This window comes from Drosophila simulans, chromosome 3L (genome assembly GCF_016746395.2).
Source record: "Drosophila simulans strain w501 chromosome 3L, Prin_Dsim_3.1, whole genome shotgun sequence".
Classification (NCBI taxonomy): Eukaryota; Metazoa; Arthropoda; class Insecta; order Diptera; family Drosophilidae; genus Drosophila; species Drosophila simulans.
In genome coordinates, this window is record NC_052522.2 from 15,672,899 (window position 1) to 15,693,241 (window position 20,343).

General features: G+C 38.1%; 1 protein-coding gene across 3 annotated transcripts; it reads right to left on the bottom strand.

Annotated features, from left to right (window-relative positions):
• Positions 1 to 122: 122 nt before the first annotated feature.
• On the bottom strand, positions 123 to 20,141 carry LOC6738212 (cAMP-dependent protein kinase catalytic subunit 3). 3 transcript variants are annotated; one of them, XM_016169429.3, is made up of 9 exons: positions 19,986 to 20,141; positions 19,859 to 19,921; positions 12,234 to 12,911; positions 3,067 to 3,235; positions 2,601 to 2,710; positions 2,294 to 2,539; positions 2,052 to 2,233; positions 1,371 to 1,448; positions 123 to 657 (listed from the first exon to the last, which is right to left on the bottom strand). In XM_016169429.3, the coding sequence occupies exons 1-9, from the start codon at positions 20,089 to 20,091 to the stop codon at positions 532 to 534; spliced, it is 1,758 nt and encodes a 585-aa protein (XP_016032074.1). In that variant the 5' UTR covers positions 20,092 to 20,141; the 3' UTR covers positions 123 to 531. The 3 variants fall into 3 exon arrangements, with proteins under 3 accessions (XP_016032074.1, XP_044778753.1, XP_016032075.1); XM_044922818.1 differs by lacking the exon at positions 12,234 to 12,911 and having other exon boundaries at positions 19,986 to 20,135; XM_016169430.3 differs by lacking the exons at positions 19,859 to 19,921; positions 19,986 to 20,141 and adding an exon at positions 17,431 to 18,312.
• Positions 20,142 to 20,343: the final 202 nt, after the last annotated feature.

The window sequence follows — 20,343 nt, forward strand, 5'->3', positions numbered from 1 at the left end:
AAAGATCATGCTCGTCAGCAAAGCGACTCGTGCTCGAGATTTGACAGATTTACGGATCCAAAACTAATCCCCCGAAAGTAAAAGAAATATATTCGAAATTAAAATACAAAGGCTTGGCCAAATTTCAATTTGTATCACTTTATTCAACGTTTTACGTTAATATTTTGTTGTTTTTTAATAATATATTCTTTACTGTACTTTAGCTGTACTTTTATAGGTGTTGCTTTCTAGTTTTGGGGTCTGCTCGCAATTTGAACATTTAAACAATTAAGTATATATAAATAATTTTAGACGTCACTCGCTAGACATAACATTACGGGTATAAACTTATTCTTACTATGTACGGGTGTATGTTTATGTATAGTCGTATTTTATAATATAGTTTATGTATATATTAGCATTACATATCATTGCATCAACACAGCACTTTAAACACTTAATTGCCAGTATAAATAATGAATGTTCTTGCTGTCGCAAATTATACCAAAATTTTCAACAGAAAACAAAAAACTACAATTTCTCGGCTCTTATTTAGAAATCATTGAAGTACTGCAAATCTCTTTGGTCTACTGCCTTGGCGGGCTTCCAATCCTTTTCGGGATAATCATCAAAATTTTTGGTATCCCCATCGTGATGTACGTCGGGCAGAATTGGTGGCTATAAATGAAGAAAATTTGAAAAATTATTGTTTCGATTGTATATTATATTTTAAGCTAATTATCGCATATTTATGCGTATTTAAACTTGAGTAAAACCCCCAAAAACATGTTTAGGAAATTTGAAAATATTTATAAACAATAATTTATAAAGTTGACTTCCACCATAATTAGTTCTATTTGTTTCTATATTTAGATCCATGAAATGAATGCGATGTGATTTTGAAAATCACATCAAACATACGTGGCTGGCTGACGGATAAAAGTTGCGAAATGTGCGCAAAATTCAGCACGTTTGTAACAATCACCAGTGACGCATTTAACCCATTGTCTCCCGCTGGACGGAGGCGTTCATGTGGGCAATTAACACCTTCTCCTTCTTCAGATGCGAAATGCCCCCTCCTTTTGTTACATTTCACTCGCACTTGGACCAACTGGCCTGGGTGGAGGGAATCGCTAGATTTATGGCTCAAACACCCACCCAAAAGGCCGAAATAGACGCTGCGGTCATTAACTAAAGGCACAGCTAATTTGGAAAACTTATTTGTTTATTTGCTTTTAATTACGAGAACGTATGAAAATACATTGGCCGTCTGACAAAAAGCTGAGCCAAAAAATCAGTTTGCCAAAAGATCCACACAAAGTAATGACCAACAATTACTGATGAGATTAAAAAGGAAAACTCGGACAATAGAGTGGACCCTTGAAGCTTACCTTAAGTTTCTTGCTGTAGACGTCATTCCAATTCAAGTGCTTGAACCAGCGATGCCTCTTCACGTCATCGGCGCCATTCTGTGGAATGAAATACAAAATATTGGACATAAATAACGTTTTGCATTTGGCTAGCTCGTGTTGCAAAAAAAAAAAAAAACGCGCGACAAATCTATTAAAAAAAGCAAAGGCGTATCGACGAAAACGAAAATTCGGGGGTAGGTGAAAAATGATTTCGAAGAAAATGTATTAGGCTAACTGACACCGAGCATGTGCAGATCTATTTGTGATAGCCAACAATTAATTTTTGATATATGCGATGCAATTTTTAATGCCAGCAACAAAATCCGACCGCGACAAGTGTAAACAATTATCTATAAATATGCTGCCTAATAAGCCGGAAAATGTTAACGAAAGCCTTGCCAAGTATTTTTATGAGACTATCTAAGGAAAGGGTAAAGGAGATCGTAGGGGTGAAAACAAATAAATAAACTTTGACAGTGCTAATTTTAAATATCATTAAGAAAAAAATCGAATGAAACAGGCAGATGACTTCTTGATGGATAGTACGGCAGCTGAACAAACTTTATGCTCCGAATTATTTGTTTATCCATTCCATTTCCATGTTTGATCTTCGAGACTTTCTAAACTTATAGATTTAAGAATTCTGCATATGATTCTCACCTTCATGTTGCCCAGTCGCTTGGTTCTATCATTCACCAGCAGCTTTTTGATCAAGTCTTTGGCTATGGGATCCATGTGTCGCTCCCACTCAATTTTACCGCTCAATATCTTCTCGTAGATCCCAAAGGGCTGTTCATCGTAGAATGGTGGGTATCCCACGAGCATTTCGTAGATGAGAACTCCTATAAAAGGATTCCAAAATTACAATTTCCATCCTTGTAAATGATCGAATTGAGACTCACCCAATGCCCACCAATCTACGGCTTTATTATGACCCTTGGACTGGATTATCTCAGGTGCTATATACTCGGGCGTTCCGCACAATGTCCAAGTGCGATCCCTCAGCTTTTTGGCAAAGCCAAAATCGGTTATCTTCAAATGGCCATCGCGATTGATCAGCAGATTCTCTGGCTTCAGATCGCGATAAACAATTTGCAGTGAGTGCAGGTATTCCAGCGCACTCACGATCTCAGCCGCATAGAAATTGGCTAAAATCGAAATCAGTTTAGTGATTTTTGATTTAAAAGATTTAATTTAATAGTTACTTACAGGTTTGACTAGTGAATTTTCCCGCATTTCGCAGATATGTGAACAGCTCCCCACCGCAGACATAGTCGAAGATCATATACAGATTTGAGTCATCCTTTGTGGACCACTCGCTGCATGTAGAAATATAAATTATTAATGGAATGTATAAACATTTTTAATAAATTAACAACTAAAATAAACTGAATACCAAGAAAGAAGTCTTGCAAATTTTGTTTAAGTGATATTGACCTTTAACTTCTGCTTGAACACAACAAAAAATTGTTATACATATGAGCAAGTAATGATGATTCAATTTTACAATTTTGTACCCTGAAAATATATAGTTAAAATTGGTTTAACTTTAAAAAAAAAAAGTTTTGGTTTCTTTCGCGTTCTTTTTTTAAGAATATGACAGCTTTACTATCAATATTTTTTAAAATTATTTTAAAAATTAAATGTGCAACATTTTCCATATTGCTTTACTTACAGGCTGATGACAAACGGATGTCGTATTTCGCGCAATATATTCCGCTCGTTCTTAACGTGTTCAATCTGCTTGAGACGAATGACTTCGGTCATGGCCAGAATCTTCATGGCACAGTACTTCTCCGAAATGCGATCGCGACATAAGCAAACTCGTCCAAAGGTGCCCGTGCCTGAAAGGGAAAAGATGGTGGTAATGTAGGGTATCGTATAATCGAGTGCATCGAAGCCAAAACCGCAAACAGCGTTCTTAAATATCGGGGCATGCCCCATTTAAGTGTTTGCAAACGATATGGCAAAGGTCTCAGCTTAAACAAAACGTGAATGGGTGACAGACGAGGTAGAAATTATAGTGCTGAGCAAGTTAAAGTTTGATTTTACACCTATTCGAGCTATATAAATGCATTAGATACTTGTTTTTAAATTCTCCAGGATTGATTCACAATTAAATAGTTAAAAATATAATATTTATTTCCAATTACTTTGTAACCTTTAATTTTTAGCTTATGTAAGTTTTAAACCCATAGTTCTTGCAGTTCCCTATATTATATTGCCATTTAATGAGCGCTATTTTTGGAACCACTTTTCGAACCTCAACTGTTTGCATAATTACTGTTTTCACTGTCGAGCACGTTTTGAGGCTACGAAAGCCAGCTCGCTTCTACCACTACCACTACTACCTATACCACCAGGTAATATGACCAACATGGGTGTTGGCTTACACGCCCGCCCGAGATTTTCTCAACCTTGAGTTTTTAATTGGGCTAACGCCCGACTCGCTGGGCACTCGGTGGGCCAACGAGTGACTAAACTGGCAGGAAAGGAAACACGGAGCGTGTGAGCCTCTCGCATTTCACGTAAACACTTTGGCCAGATACACTTGTTGTGGCCAAGAGCGACGGCTGAAAATTTCTTTCTTTTCATTTTCTCTGTTTTGTTTTCCATGGCATGCCGAAGCAACAAAACGGCTACAAATTGATTTGTCTTATAAATCAAAAGCCGAAACGCAATCAAATCATTTCGAATTCGATGCGGCCGGGGGAGTAGTGGGAAAAGTTTCGCTTTCTGCAGCTGCTTTTAGTTTTTCAGCACGTTTTCCCTGTGTGTTCCCGTTCATGCCAACAATAATTAGCCGTGATTTTCAATGTAATAAAACAGAAGTGAGCAGAGTATTGAACTCGGCCACAGTTATATGCCACGTGCGTTCCTCTACGAAAAAATCAAACAACACAGGCCGAGCAACTTGCCAGAATAGTTGGCTCCTTACAGCCGCGGTCAGCAAAAAAAAACAGGAAAGAAGTCCAAACAACTAAATAAGTTTGCAATGCAAGAAAATTAAATAATTATGTAGTTAAAAAGTAATGACTGAGATAATTGCAGCTGAAGAAGTGGATTTTCTAAGTATTAATCTACTAATGATTTATATATTTCACAAAAAAATAAATTTATAGGTTCCAGCTTAGATATTTAATAGATTCAGAAACTATAGATAATTTTTTATTATTTTGGTACTAATATTTTGCCCACAGCTGTATGTGGGCGTGGGTGGTTGGGCTAAGTTCTACCCATATGGAAACACCTTGATGAGGCAAGCATTACGCGTGCAAATCAAAATATGATTCCCGACTTTGTAATAAATGAATTGTTCACTTCGATTACGTAGTTCAAATGACTCAGCAAGTCAGTGGGATTATATAAGTTTTTGGGGATGGGTAGGCGGGGAAAGTGAGGGTGAAATGTCTAAGAGCATTATTGATAAATCCCAGAGACAAGGCGCATTAATGAGCTCATAACACTTCCAGCGAAATGAGTTTGAAATTCATGCCTTAAAAGCAAATCTCCAAATTTCCAGAAATTCCACAGAAATATTCTATAATAGCCAAACAAATTGGCCGGGGAATGTTTAAAACATTTTTATAGGCACATTGTTCAAGTGCAAACAAACTCGAGCATGAGGAATCCCCAAAATCGAACTTTGAAACCTGCCACTACTAAAAGTTGCATTAACTAATTAAACCATCACAGATAAACAGCACATAAAACATGCATACGCGGCAAATATTTATAAGATAAATGCTTAGCCATTGCCTTGGCATTCAAAATTAATAACTTGGCTAAGCGGAAAATAAATATTTAATTCATGCCAAACGAAATAAATCAATCAGATATAACTACATCCAATGATGGATTATTTCACGATTTGAATTCAAATTTGTAGTCGAAATGGCAGACACCGGCACATTTCATGGTATTGTGATTACGAAGCGTGAAGAAAATCGCAGGAAATAATGAAAAATATTTGAGGAAAAGGTATGGGTAAAATCGAAAAGTTCTGGCTGGCAACAAGTTGCATGCCTTGCATGGTGGCACATGGCCAGTGTGGAATAATTCCGGCGGCTTTGCTTCGGATAAAATAGTTTTTTAAATATTTACACGCTGTTATAGTGGAAAATTTTGTCGAACCATATTCATAATTTCTGATAGGGAATGTAGAAGGGTGTTGGTAAAATAAACAACCGAAAGGCTTTGTTTAAAATCAGAAATCTCTAGTGCAGTTGGTACAGTATTGAGTAATCGTATATAATCATATCCGTATACCAAATTTCATTAAAAAATCTTTTTTTTTCACTGAAAAGTAGATATATTTTAGAGAAGTGAGCTGCCGTTTAATAACAGTGGATCCTAAGCCCATCCTAATGCTGAATTAACACCACATAAGCCACTGGTTAATGTCAGTACAATGACTATGTGAATGCTCAATCCACGCTTATAGTCTTAAATACTCTTGAAGTTGGCTTTCGAAAAAGAAGCAACATCTTCGCACTTGGCAAACATTTAAAAAGATCTCTTAGCACCTCATACACATGTGCACGATCCACTCCAGCTCAAGTCGGTCTCGACTAGTGCGAAAGGAAAGTGCTTTTACCAATGTTTTAACTACCACTTCCACTACCTCAGCCGCCAACTGGCCGCCGGCTGATCCTAAATGTCTGGCCAAAGTGAAATTGTGACAGCTGTGGAGCAGACAAGCTCGAGACTAAATACTGCACTGAAAAAAATCAGCAGGATTAAAAGCAAGAAAATAAAAAAGTATAAAGTTATAATAAGATAAATGATAATGAACCAGATTGAGATACATAGTACCCAAATTTAGAACGTTAGAATGCCTAAGTATCAGAAATACACAATTTTTCGCTCAGTGCCAGCTCAGTCTTCAGACGCAGCCGCAGACGAGCGACCAAGTCGATAGGCGGCCACAATTAAAGTCTGGCCGAGATGTGGCCAAACCTGTTGGCGTTGGAGAGGCAGACGGAGCACACAAAGTTGCACATATGCAACTGCAAAAAGTGCGTGGAAAAAGGCGATACATATTTTACATAATACACGAAACTTTCTATTTGACGAAACGATGCCATAAACTGTCCAGTGAAATTGCCATCCCATGGATGCACTTCGTCCGTCCGCCTGACAGTGCACATCTGATGGATGAATGAGTGGATGGATGGATGGAATGGATGCCTTTCGTTTGCGCTGGCAAATAAAAATCATTGCGTATCTGTTTCTGTATTTAATGAAATTGTGTGCGCCAAAAGTCAAAATACTGTAAAAAGTTTCGCGAAACGCAGAGCATGTAAATGCGAATATAAACTTGGCACCATTTGCAATTCTCGCCAGCTGCCGCACCAAGTTAAATAAAGTTAATTGCGTTTTATGCAGTTCGTCGAGGCAAAGTTTGTTTAAAGATTCATAAATAAAGGAAGACCGAGTGAGAGAGCTCGGAGCTTCAGAGGCCAGGTTAAAAATAATACTGCCACGATCGTAAGTTTAAACATTTCCAAATAGGCATTAAAATCGGATTTTTAAGCTGTTGTAAATAATAATAAACAACGCAAATTTAGGTCGCGTGATAATTGCTGACTGACTGTGTTCTAATTAAGTTCTCCGCTGAAACTCATTGTTGATATTGCAATTCGTACTTTTAAGATACGATCTTTCCGGCTTTTATTTATTTGCTTGCGGTAGGAAACAAATGGGTTACAAAACTACTCATTTCTACTCTTTGCTAATTGTAATAATAAAGGGGTGTCAAGCCTTGCACTTCAGTTGCAAATTTCCAGTTTAATTAAATATTGACGCATTGTAAAATAAAATTGGAATATAGCTAAAATATTTGCAAATCATATTTGCTCATGGTCATATATAAAAATACATTTTCACTGGACAGAGAATAAAATAAATTGATAAATTAAATTTAAATCCTAATTCTCAGAATCAATTGCAGTTTATTTCAATGCTGAAAATATATAGAACTGTGATCTTCTGGGAAATCATTTACAAAATATAATATTAATGGAATATATAGAACTGTGATCTTCTAGGAAATCATTTATAAAATATAATATTAATGGAATATATAGAACTGTGAGCTTCTAGGAAATCAGTTATAAAATACAATATTAATGGACAAACCTAAAATACATATATACACAAGCTCTTTTAATTTGCGTTCAAACAAACAAATAATGTATTAAATATAAATAGTTTATATTTATTTAAATACTATAACATGAACTTTCAACTATCTCTCAACTTTCTAGAAGGGTTTCTTTGCAATTCTTCCTGGTTTATAGCTTGCATGAATGTGTAAAGATCTGTACTGCGGAAATTACCTATCCGCCCACCGAACACCTCTCACCTTGCCCCATCACCCTTCCATTTGCGACATCCCAGTCATAACTTAGGCGATTTATGACACTTTCGAAGCAGATGTTTACCATTTACCACATGGCATCTAGAAATTAGCCCACCTGCCCCTGCCTGTCGATGATGTTTTCACATTTGTCAAGTTTTTACATCGCAGCTTTACAAGACCGCCAAGTGGTGGGGGCGTGATCGAACATAAATCTGATGTTGAAATATAGAAAATCATTCCGCCCCATTCCGTCTATTTCAATTCAATTTGCCTATATTCGCCAGTTGCAATATGCATTTTTAGGTCACCTTTTTAAATAAGACACAAAGGAGGCGAAAAGTGTGCTTATAACGCAGTTTTATATGCATATGCTAGTTTAATGTTTAAAAGACTTGGATCCCAACTGGGTCCCCAAAAACTCAAAAAAGGAGGGTCGAGTGTTGGGGGGCCTTTGGTTTTCGGCACATTGCCAAATAATATTTTTCTATAATATTTGCTTATACGCTGGCTCGATTTTGTTGAAATGAAATTCACATTTTCCTCGGGAGCCTCGCAAAGTTTACAGAGATCGGGCGAGACGAATCCAAATTTTCCATGCGATCGTAAATTTCCCGTTGACTGATTTTGTCTTTTCATGCGGCGAGCAGAGTCGAAATTATTATTACTTATACAGAAAAATACACATATATTTTGTTAGGCACTTAGCAGCACACAACAAAAAAAGCGACCAGGAATACCTATACCATTTTCCATTTGAACTATGAGTTATACTTTGCAGACGCAATGTCGACACACAACTTGTTGTTCTACATGGACCAACAACACGGGGACATGTGTTTGCTATCAGACAAAAAAAAATTGATTGGCCTTTATTATTTAAAAATCAATTTATGCTAAAAGCTCAAAAGACAGCCCCGAAAGGAATTCCTGCCACACACGCCGTCTGACACTCGGCGATTTCAATTCGATTTCAATTCGATTTCAATTTGATTTCAATTGGCAAACGGCATCGGACTCTTGTGTTTTGGCCAATTTTATGTCCCATCTGAATTGTGTTTCCCAGAATCGTGCGTAAATATTTATCTTTGCCAAATCCATCAATCAATGGGCAGACTAAAAGGATTGTTAGCTCAAAAATATACCTCAGCACGATCTATTGAAAAGTCCACAGAGTAGAGACACCCCCCACTGGGAATATTTGTCAAGTTGATATATTGGCTGTGGAGACCTAAGAGAAACATAAGGTCAGCACCTCAATTGTCAGAGATTTCCGCATTGGTACTACTTAGTCAAAAAAAGTGGGCCACCGAACAAAATTTATAACTTTTTCGCCGCTAACTGATGGGGTTATTGATCCTTTGCGAACATATAGCGAGCGCACTTTCCAACAATTTATACAATGTTTGAGCACTAGGCAAATTTGAGATTTTTTAATGACCCAATTGATCGCCCGAGAACACATTTCACATTTCCAAAGTAATGACTATCAGACCGTTTTGCGCTCTTAATTCAGCAATTTCGAATTTTTTGGGTGTGCCAATTTTCGGGATTTTGGCTAAGGATCCGCAAACGATCTTGGTTATTAAAGGAGGCATGTGTGCATCATTAAAAATAATTTAATGACACATCAAACGTTGCAGTTTAGTTTATACTTTGATGAATACAATCCCTCAAAAGATCCTGGTTTGACTTCTTAAAGAAATGCGAACTTTCTTCCCGGATACTTTAGCAATGATAAGACATGTACTTTCACTCAGATAAATGCATTGCTGCTGAGACAGGCAAGACTTCAACTTCAATCCAGTTTCCCGAGACGAGCATTTCCTTTTCGATTTACAGCCAAAGTCCATTCCATTGCGGTGTTAATTGCACCTGGACCTGGTTGATTTGACAGGTTTAAGGCCAAAGCTAATGGCATTTTCTGATTGTTGATCCATCGTATCACATGCAGCCAGAACGTGAACAAATAAAAACATGTTTTGTTTGTTTCCCGAGAGGAAAACAAAAGTTATACTGTGCTGTTTTCGAAAATTTGAAAACATTTCTTGGGAAATCTTCACTCACGAAAAACCCCCCTTTTTTAAAGGAGACCTGAGGTCGCTGGTTTCATCAATGGGATTTGCGAAACAACTATCAATATTTATAGTAAATCTTGAGGGGCACATGTTTAGAGTTGGCAAATGTTTTTGTTTCGTTTCAGTGCGGGTTTTGTTCATATTTTCTTGCCATATTGTTTTCAGCATACACTGGCTTTTCCTCAATTATGGCGATGATGTTCACTTCTATCCATCGCCTGTTATTGTTATTATCGGCAGGGGATTGGGGTAAACTGGACCGGCTGATTATCCGCATGCCCTAATAGAAGCGTGACTCACTGCCATTTATAATCGAGCAACCCAACCCAACCATTCCCATTTCATCTGGGATACCATGCACACGCATGGCATGATATCCGGTCTGGTTTATTTACTTCTTACGGATTTCTCTCGAAAATCGCACTCAATACCTTCTGGGCTCTGGCAATTGTTTGAAATCCATGCTATATTACTCATACGGCGTGTGGTACACTCTAAGCACGCTGGAAAGCAGATACGGAAGGGAACTCAGCGGAATTACTCATATCGCGGAAGTGCTGTTGATTGATTAACTTTAAACAATGATCGAACATAGTCGAAATGGTCAGTATATCTTATACCTTATAGGCCTAGTTTTGTAAGGAGGTATACAAGATAATGATTGACATTTATTATACATTAACTGACTGACCAGCATTTCATTTTGTAAAGATACAACAAGGCCTATAGCAAAAATTGTAATAACTAGTAATTGATAAATGCATTTGATTTCAGATTGTATCAAGAGTGCGAAATCTTCATCTCCATTAAATTCAATTACCTAGGAACAATGAAAAAGTGATTGCTAAATGAAATTACAATATTCCCAGAAGCGATTTTAAGTAGGCAGCTAAAAGCCATTAGCTCCCACAATGGATTCTAAAAACATTTAGCTTTCATTAATTTGTTAAAGTACAAAAAACGGCGAGAACATAAAACAATTTAAAAGGTAATTGCAGTCCGAAGAAAAGCCATTTGTTACTCCCACAATATTTCAGCGATTGTTTAAGTTGGCCTTACCATCTTGGAACCGAAACGATCGGTTAACAAAGCCATTTAAATGATTTTGATAGTAAGGGAGAACCAACAAATTGATCACACGTGTAGCCGAGGAAATGTTGTGGTAATAAATCAGGAAAATGCCCTGAACTCACCTCAAACTGAAGTAAATATTTATGCCACAAGGCTTAATGAGTGTTTGAATAGTATACTAAATTTAGTCGGCTACTAAAAGAGGGCCGCTTTGCTCACACCGAAGACGTCAAAATGGGAAAACAAATCAAAATATTATGGGCATTAATTGGCCGAGCGTCTATGGCGAGTACGTAAGACCCATTGATGATCCTAAGCAGAGTCCAAGAATATATAATCGTACGTAAACGAACTCACTTTAAATATTGTCTAAATTAAATTTTACGCAAGCCAGATCGCCGCGTAGCAATGAAAACAATTCCCTGGCCCGCTGTGGTGCGAAAAGCTCATAATAATCATAATACTCGTCCGAGCTCCTAGTCTTCCTCACTGCCTCATTCAATTTGCGTAATCAATAAGAATTTATTTATGCATAAAGCCAATAAAAAGCAATAGAAAACTGTAGCTGACGCTGAGCCATAAGAAGCTCAGTCATACCGACGTGCTCGAAAAATGAGGTAATAAATATTTGAAATTAAATCGTTGAGCGAAATCAAAGAATACCAAACAAAAGGCATAGAAAAAGTAAAACAATGGTATTTGAATACATTTTTTCCTGCTCCAGATGAAACAAGCGGGTATGAAAACGAATTGATTGAACAGGTGAGAAAACTCTTTTAATTAAATGGAATAATCAAAGTAAAGAAATTTCAGCGGTTTTCCATTTTTGACAGGAACAGAAGTGATTCCCACGAATTTAGCCAGAAATATTTGGCTTACTGCAAAACGAAGCAACCCAGACAGCAAGTGGATAATTGCTTTGAGGAATCTTGGAAATGATTTTATTTTAAAAGAGGGGTTTATACACATTTTTAAGTCCAAACATTTTTTAATAGAATATATTTTCCATTTTCCAAAACGATTTTACTACAATTAGAAAGGTATCAATGCAAAATCAAAAACTGGGTTATTTGGGTTAAAACAACATCCATAAATCAGCCTTTGACCTAATCAAACCTTGACTCTTTCCATCTGACCTAGAAGCGAAAGAGTATTGTTGGCATCAGTCTAAACAGTTTGCCTGGGAAAATCAACAAACACGCGAAACTATCGATCGAAACCGAACCGTACACTATCATCCGCAGCCGCGCGACAAGTTGAAGGTTGGAAGGCGTGGGACCTTAACATCAATCATACGCCCCGTGGGGCTAGTGTAAACAGCATCCGACTTACCCACTGTTTTGATTATCTGGTAGTCATCCAAGTGGTATTTGCGCACTCCCTTCGCGGTCTGGACACTGCTGCTCTCCTCGGACTCGTCGTCATCCTCCTCGTCATCGGTCTCATTGCCATCGTCCTCCTCGATGCTCTCGCTGGAATCGTGAGTGGCGTCATCCGCATCCCGGCCGTTGCCCTCCTCCTCGTCCTCGTCGTCCTCCTCATCCTCCTCGTCGACGTCATTGTCATGGTCAGCGGAACTGGTGGTGGTGGTGGTGGCGGTGCTGCTGCTCCGGCTGTTGGTCGCCGGATCGGGTCGCTGCTGCTCCTGCTCCGGATCCTCCTCGCTGTAATCGGACTCCAGTGGATCGGATGACTCGCTTGAGGCTACATTGCTGCTACTTCGGCCGTTCGAGCGGCCCAATTTGAATGTGAATGTTGTCTCTGTGTTGCTGCTGTCATTTGCTGTTGTGCTGTTGTTTGATGGAATTTTCTTCTTGTACGCCGACGTCATCGTGTTGCCGCTTCCGTTTCCGGTTGTCAATTTTGATGTGGATCCTGCCGTGCCGGATGACAAAGGCGTGCAGAAGCGGGCACAAGTCGCCGTGGACATCGCTGTCGCAATCCTCGCCTGCGGTTTCCCGATTGTCCTTGCCGGAGTTCCTGTCGTCCCGTTGTCTCCTGTCGCTTTTCCTGCAATCGAATGGATTGGAAATGAATTGTCGAGTTATATTTGGATAACAAAGCAAATAGCCGGGCGTGTGATTGATTGAAAGCAGTTCGGGAAAGGGGTTACACTTGCCGTAATTACAAAGCTGTAACGTTTCTCTGTTGGTTTAACAGTTCACATAACGATTTAAGTACAATGTATTATGGTGTCAAAATATAATTAACTACCCAACTAAATCATTTCAAGACTAAATAACCGTTTAAAAATTTAAGTTATATTTTTGTTGAGTGGAGTTGACATTTTGATATTCCTGAACAACTAATCAATACATTTATACTGTATATTTTATATATATATTGTGGTTGTGCACTATAGAAGATATATCTTTGCCTTTGACCTCAAAACATTTGAGGAAACAATTACGCCATTTCCACCATTAACCTGCATTCTTTTCATTTACTTCCCGTTCTTTAAGTTCGGTTCACATATCCATTAAAAGCCCAGTACGCTCGACTAAATGCCGCCTCCATTGTTCTTTCAAATTGCCTTGGGGTGTATTTATACGCCGAATCCCACCATCCAAACCAGCCAAGTCCAGTCCAGTCCGCTCCCATTGCCAGACCATGGTCGTTTAATTAACCAGCCGAGTATAGTGATGATGGCTTTGTATTTGGGCCCGGTCCACTCATCGTAGTGTTCGTAAATTGAAAGTGAAATGGAATGGCCGCCGGTCAGATGTTCATACATATGTATGTACTACTATGCATCGAGCAACAAGTGTTTTATCAACTGAGCGACAGGCGTCCGGACAAAAGGCATTATAAACTGTCAGCCTAGGAAAATTGAGTTCGCGTGCCAAAGGGTTTCCACCGCCGGCACAATGGAGGCTGCAGTCCCGTTAATATCACATACTAATATTATTAATAACAATGGCTGCAGTCTTGATTCAATTTGATGGCTGCCCGGCTGCCAACAAAAGGCAATCCCCCGACACAAAGGCAATTTCTTGAGGTTCGCCTTAATGCCCCACCGATGCATTTAACTGAAGAAATAATAAAGTCGATAAAACGGTATTGAGGTCGGTCCACCCGAAATGCAAAATCGAGATGGACGCATCCGACTATAAAATCAATATCCATCTATATGACGCTGCTATCCGCATATTCTTGGCTGGTGGCCTGAGTGGCTTTTATTGTTTAAGCGCTGGCCGGGGCAATCTAGGCCAGTTGGTCCATAGAAGAGCATTCGATTGACTCGAGGATGCACAATGGCGCCCAAACAAAATGTGCACTGGAGGGCAGGGATTGATGCGCATCATTAACTACAGCTTTGGCTGTTCGAAGGCCAAGAAGATGACAATAGATTAGTCAGGCGTGGCATTTGACTACCGAGCATCGAAAGGGTTTATTGCCAATTTCGGTGAAAGGGAATATATTTGCAGAAATGTAGAAACGTCAAGCTCAAGTGCAAATAAGTACTAAACAAAGGAGGAGAAAGTGATGTAATCGTAATATAGTTCACATAAATATATAAATAGCAATATTAAAGGGATTATATAAAATAGATAAGAACTTTATTCCAACTCGAAACTGCCTTTTCCATGAATTTTGATTAATTTAAAAGGGTTTAGTTTTTATACCTGGTATCATCTCGCTTAACTTCGCAGTTGTCTTACCTACGTAACAAATATCTTCCCCCACTGCAATTGACACGCCTCAAAAAGCAACCGCTGATAAACCTGGATTTACGTAAATATATTTAACTGCGCCTCAAGAAATATTAAGTATACGTATGGATATGCATATCTATATCGCTTTATTGTAGCAAACCTTGTAAGTAGAACGTTTTGATATTTGCGAAAAATACCAGCCGACAAATTCTGGGAATATTTCCTTAAGCCATCGCTTTGTTTTGCTTTTTTTTTTGTTTTTTTATTATTATTATTATTACACATACATTAATTTTATGAACGACTGTCACTCAGGATTATTTACGTACGCGTTCGAAATGTTTGCACTTTTTCGGTAGGCAAATATGAAAATGAAACGCCAACGCATTAAAGGGCGGAAATATAAATTAAAGTTGTCTAAGGCAAAGTGCATGGATTGTTTTGAGAATAATTTTTCAAAAATTATTGTAGACAATCACTCGGGCTGTAAATTAGCCAAGCGGCCAAAAGAACCAAGAAGCAGAAACAACCGATCTCAGACGATAGTTCAGTCCTATATGCAGATATATGTATATATATATATACATATATATTCACATATACCCACTTACACTCTGAAGATCGGCCCCATTCACCTTGGCGGCTGCCAAATTTGAAAATGGAAATGGAAATTGGGGTCGTCGTTGCCAGCCAGCCAGTCAGCCAGCCAAATGTTAAATTGTTGCCTAATCTTCCGGTGGCCAGCACTGTTTTTTTTTTATTTATTTATTTTTTTTTTTTTTTTGCTGCTCTTGTAGCCGCTTCCACTTTTCGTGAATGGAAAACGCAATAAAAAGTATATACTATATGGCTCGTACTAACGTTAAACTCAAGAATTAGTGCCTGCGAGATAAGATGCTAAGATCAGGTGGTGAATGGGGTGTGAGATTGCGCAAGATCAGGGTTATCTTCTTCTGGAGAAGTGGATTTACAAATTCTGATTAAGAGATGAATTCCGTATAAGGGTCAAAAAACGTTTTATGACGTTTACTTCAGAAAAGCAACTCCAAAAATATACAAATTTCGAATTAAATAAGGAAGGTATTATCCTATTTGCACTTTTTTTGCAATCCAGAATGATTATATAGTTTAATCCAGAGAGTGGAACACCTACTTATATTCCCATTCAAAATATTTCTGCACAAATCTAATTTATGAGCTAAATTCAATAAATTATTCGGTATAACTTTTATGCTTAAGAAAATTTCCCCGAAAAAATTATGAAACTTTTCCCATGGGCCTTATAGCTCACCTAACATAAAGACACTTGATTTATTTGGAAAATCAACGAATATATTTTAAAATGCTTAGCAAAAAAAGATTTCCTAATCTTGTGACTGCAAGCCAATTGACCTTTTGCTAGGGGAAATTAATTTGGGGTGCAATGTTTGCAACATTTATTAATTCGCTGGGCGACCCAGCGCATAAATTGTGTGCTTAATTAATTAAGAGCAGCGCGCGGCAATTTCTTTAAAAATATGTGCACGAACTTATAGATAGCTTATTTTTTTTATAAAAAGAAACCGTCTCATATTAATATCATCGTCATCGGTGTATTTTCGAATTTAGCTGTAGGCGTTGGCATTAATAATATTTTTCGTACGCCAGGATATGTAATTAACTGAATAAGTGCATTCACTTGAATTAATGATGGCGGTGTTACGAAAACGAAAATTCATTGGCCATTTTCGGTTGACGAAATAAGGATTGTCACCCCACTCCCATGCGTTTGTGGCTAATAAACCCCAAATGGCAATAATCGTCAAAAATAATGCCGGCTAAATGTAATCATAACATAAAGCCACACTCTTTGTTTTCCTTATGAGTATTTTCACTGGGAGTTGGTTGGTTTTCCCAAACTCACATAAGGGCGATACAGATTTATGGTCTTGGATTTGTTTTTATGGAGCAAGTACTTCCGTTGTCCTTGTGCTAGTTCCTCACTGTACTTGGTTAGGGAAACATATAAACATTTAAGCGTATGGAGAAGTTGGGGAATAGATTTCGAAAGTCCTTGGCTGAGTTGGCGGAGAGTTATTGAAGCGCGACATGAAGAAAAGCCATTTAAATGGGGTCACCTGAATGGAAATAGTTGGCAGATTTTGAAAGAGAGGGTACAAAGTTCATCTTTCTTGGGTTTTTAAGAATAAATCAAAAATTTTTAGAATATTTTTAATATTAAGTATTTGTCAGTGAAGAATCTAATAATTTATCACGCTTTCTGAACTTTGAAATGTTCAAGAAGATTCAAAATATTTTACACGCCTTTTTTAATTTTATCTGAGTTAAAAAGGTACTCTCTTCCAAATTATATATTATATAAGCAATGTTTTTTTCAATTTTTATTTCTGTGAAATATAACTTAAGAAACAGTTCTTATCAATCCCAAAAACAAATCAGAAATATTTAAAGCCATTTACAACTATAATTGCTTGTAACATAAAAACGAACATTTTTAACTTTTTATTCGTAACTTTAATTTTCATATTTCTTTTAACATTATGAGGAGTTAGATCTTCCAGCTCCATTTTAATGTTTAAAGACACATCAATCTACGAATCTAATGTGCTTAATGACTGCATTAGCAAGATCTCAAAGTATTTAAAAAAACCCACACTTTCCACTCCAAATATCAAGATTTAGCCCGCCATGTGAGGTGTAATTTGCTAATTGCACTAATTAAATCGGCTCGCCTAATTATAGTACTCGCAGCTTAATCATCAAACGAATTTATCTCCACATTTTGTTTCTATTTTGGAAAGCAAGGCATTTATGATTTGTTGCTGGCTGATGGCTGCTGGCTTCCACTTTTTACACTACCCACGATTACTCACCGAGCTAAATTTTGAGATCCAAAGTTGCCGGCCGTCGTCGTTGCCTTTGGTTTGGTTTTTGTTTTGGTTTTTAGCTTTTTGGTTTTTGTTTTTTTCTACTTAACGATCCCACAGCCGATCTATATTTATTGTTGTTGTCTGGTTGGTTGGTGAGTTCTGATTCTGAATTTTTTGCTGGAGCAAAATTTGAACGCTTGCGAAATTGTTAAAAATAAATATGTTACTTTAAGAGCGCACGATTTTCCGCGACTAGCCGTCGATTTCGATTTTTCCTTCGCTTCTGGCCGGCAATAATAACAGAAAAAAGGCGAAAAAACCGCTGAAGCCGACACAGAAACAGAAATAAACTCAACACTCAGCGTTTCTCGGCGGGGGGTGGGGGGTATAGGTATAGGTATTATGGGTGTTATAGGTATACGGTGGCCATAGGTATTATTTTTTTCGGATCGACTGGACACACCGATCGCGATTTGCTTTATTTGTGTCACTTTTTTCGTGGGTTTTTCTTCGGTTAATTTTTTTTTGTTTTGCTGCTAAAGGTGCCGCTTTGTTTTGTTTATATACGCTGGGATCGTGAGATCCGAGAGATCTAGAATTTCCGGTTTTACAGCGCAGCTTGCAGTTTTTCTTCTGTTTTTTTTAGTTAGTTTCCTCCGCTGTGCCAGCAGATTGCCAAATTAGTTCAACTGCGCGCAATTAATCAAACGTGATGATTGCAAACTTTGAATGTTTTTTTTTTTTGTTGACTAGTCTGCAGACCAATGTCGAGTTTTCCAATTTTCTTTCGGATGATTTCTGAGTGTGTTCTCTGGTGTTTTTCTTGGTTTGACCAGCCGCTTCCACGTTTTGCACGAAACTGAAACGTAAAATCTGCGAATCGCTTGCCACAGCTCTCGACGTCGACGTCGCAGTTGGCAGCGCAGTCGTGGTGGTTCGGAAAAGGGGGCGGCCTGGTCGGGAGGGGCGGGGCAGTGGCCAATGATGACGATGGTAATAATGATGCTTCTGATGGTGGCCAAGGGGAGGGGGGGAGATGGCTTCGGGATGCTCGCTTGATAGTCGGATGTGTTTGTGTTTGCTCTCCATGTGTGCAGATATTTGGTTTTGGCCAAGTGTCCCGAGTGCCGTTCCATTTGAGGGCCTAAACGCTTTGGCGGCAACAGGATCATCGCCATCAGGATGGCGGAGGCGGTCCGGAATCACCGATGGCGATAAGGCGGCCAGCATGGTGGGTGCCCGGCTAATTGACAACACCATCAAGGAACTGAAAGTCTTTGCAGCGACCAAAGTGTACAATAATTAATCTAGAAGATACATTGATAAAAAAGTAGATATTTTGTCGCTGTGTAGACAACAATTTACATATTTTTGATGTTTTTCATCATAATTTTACTTTGTCTTATAATAGTTTACATTGTTATCATAAATAAAAAAAAATACGATATTATATTTTTTATGAAATATCCATTTTAACTAACTTTAATACTAAATTTTATAGATGTTGTTATCTTATGATTTTACCTAAGTAATCAGGTAAAATCATAAGATAACAATAAATGTAATCTTGAACCCTGAGTTGGGTAGTTTATACAAGGATTGGTTTTCCTTAAGCTGCTTAAACAGACACATTGCCTGCGAAAAGTCGGAAAATTGTAATAAATGTGGGATTTTCCCAAGTGTAGGAGTTTCAGCAGACTTTTCGTCAGCAGGGAATTTTTAAATATTCCAAGAAACACTTATACCTATGTTTGTGTTATTTCAACAAATAAGAAGACTTTTGTATGGATATTATAGCAGAGATGGAACTTAATGCATACAGGAAAATACTTAAAGGATGTTATTCCGTTATGAATTACTTATGCTAATAAGTTAAGCCTACATGAAAAGTGAAAAACTACGATTGAAAACAGAAGCGTTTTGAGAAGCCGTTGTAAATCAAAAGGTTTATGGTGTGGTTTTATGGTGCGGGTGGTTTTTCTCAGTGTCTTGTTTGTTTTCAGTAGACTTTGCGGCAGCGGCGATTCGTTGCTCGGAAAATCTAGAAAATATGTTTTGTGTATTTACGAGCCCTCTGTTTCGGTTTTAAGCAAACAGCGAGCGCGCCTCTTTAACGGTTTTCGGGTGTTGCGTTCGCATGTTTATGCACGTTGATTTCGCTGGCCGTTGTAATAAAGGCCAACAAGGTCAGGTGCAAACGAAATGCGAGTACGAGTGACGCCTGCGTGCCACAGTCTCATTTCAGGTGCCGCATACAATTGCCGTGTGCATTTCAATTTGATGTTATAATTAAGCGAAGGCAGGCACGAGATGTCAGCAAGCTTTGCGTTTACGTTTTCTGTGTGCGACTTTTTTCCCCCCTTTTTAACTATTTCGTTTTTGAGGCTGCTTCAGCCCTGTTGTCAAGTGCAAGGACACTGCATGCACTCACCTCCTTGAGTGGGCGTGCCAAGTCCTGCCCGCAGACCGGAAGCCGTGTCATGGTCGCCACAGACTGTGAGGCATAAGAATGTTTAGTATCCTTGCCGCATTAAGTATAATTGTGGGTAACAACTCACATAGCTTCCAGCAGGAATATAAACCGCAGCCGAAATTTGCGAAGACACTTGTGCTGATTCTGCAAGCCACTAAAATATGTTCCAAAAATATATTCCACAAATCCATTTAAGGAAAATTTTGTTTATTCCTACTTTTTTGAATTTCCCTCCTCGATATATCGATGTATCTGTATTGTCAGTTATGTTTTGAGTCTGTACCAGATGGCGCCACTGTTCTCAATTCAATTTACTATTATAAATTTATAACATTAATTATAATACTCGCTGCAAATACCCAACAAGATTTTTATGTTTTTAATCATTTTTGTTTTGTTTTATAAATCATAACGTCATAAATAAATATTTGAAAACAGTTTTA

Coding starts and splice junctions, on each gene's coding strand:
- LOC6738212 (XM_016169429.3), bottom strand. CDS start 20,091: ATGGATTTGTGGAATATATTTTTGGAACATATTTTAGTGGCTTGCAGA. Junction 3,236..12,233: donor CCAGATAATCAAAACAGTGG/GTAAGTCGGATG, acceptor TTTCCCTTTCAG/GCACGGGCACCTTTGGACGA. Junction 658..1,370: donor TCTACAGCAAGAAACTTAAG/GTAAGCTTCAAG, acceptor CTTCATTTATAG/CCACCAATTCTGCCCGACGT.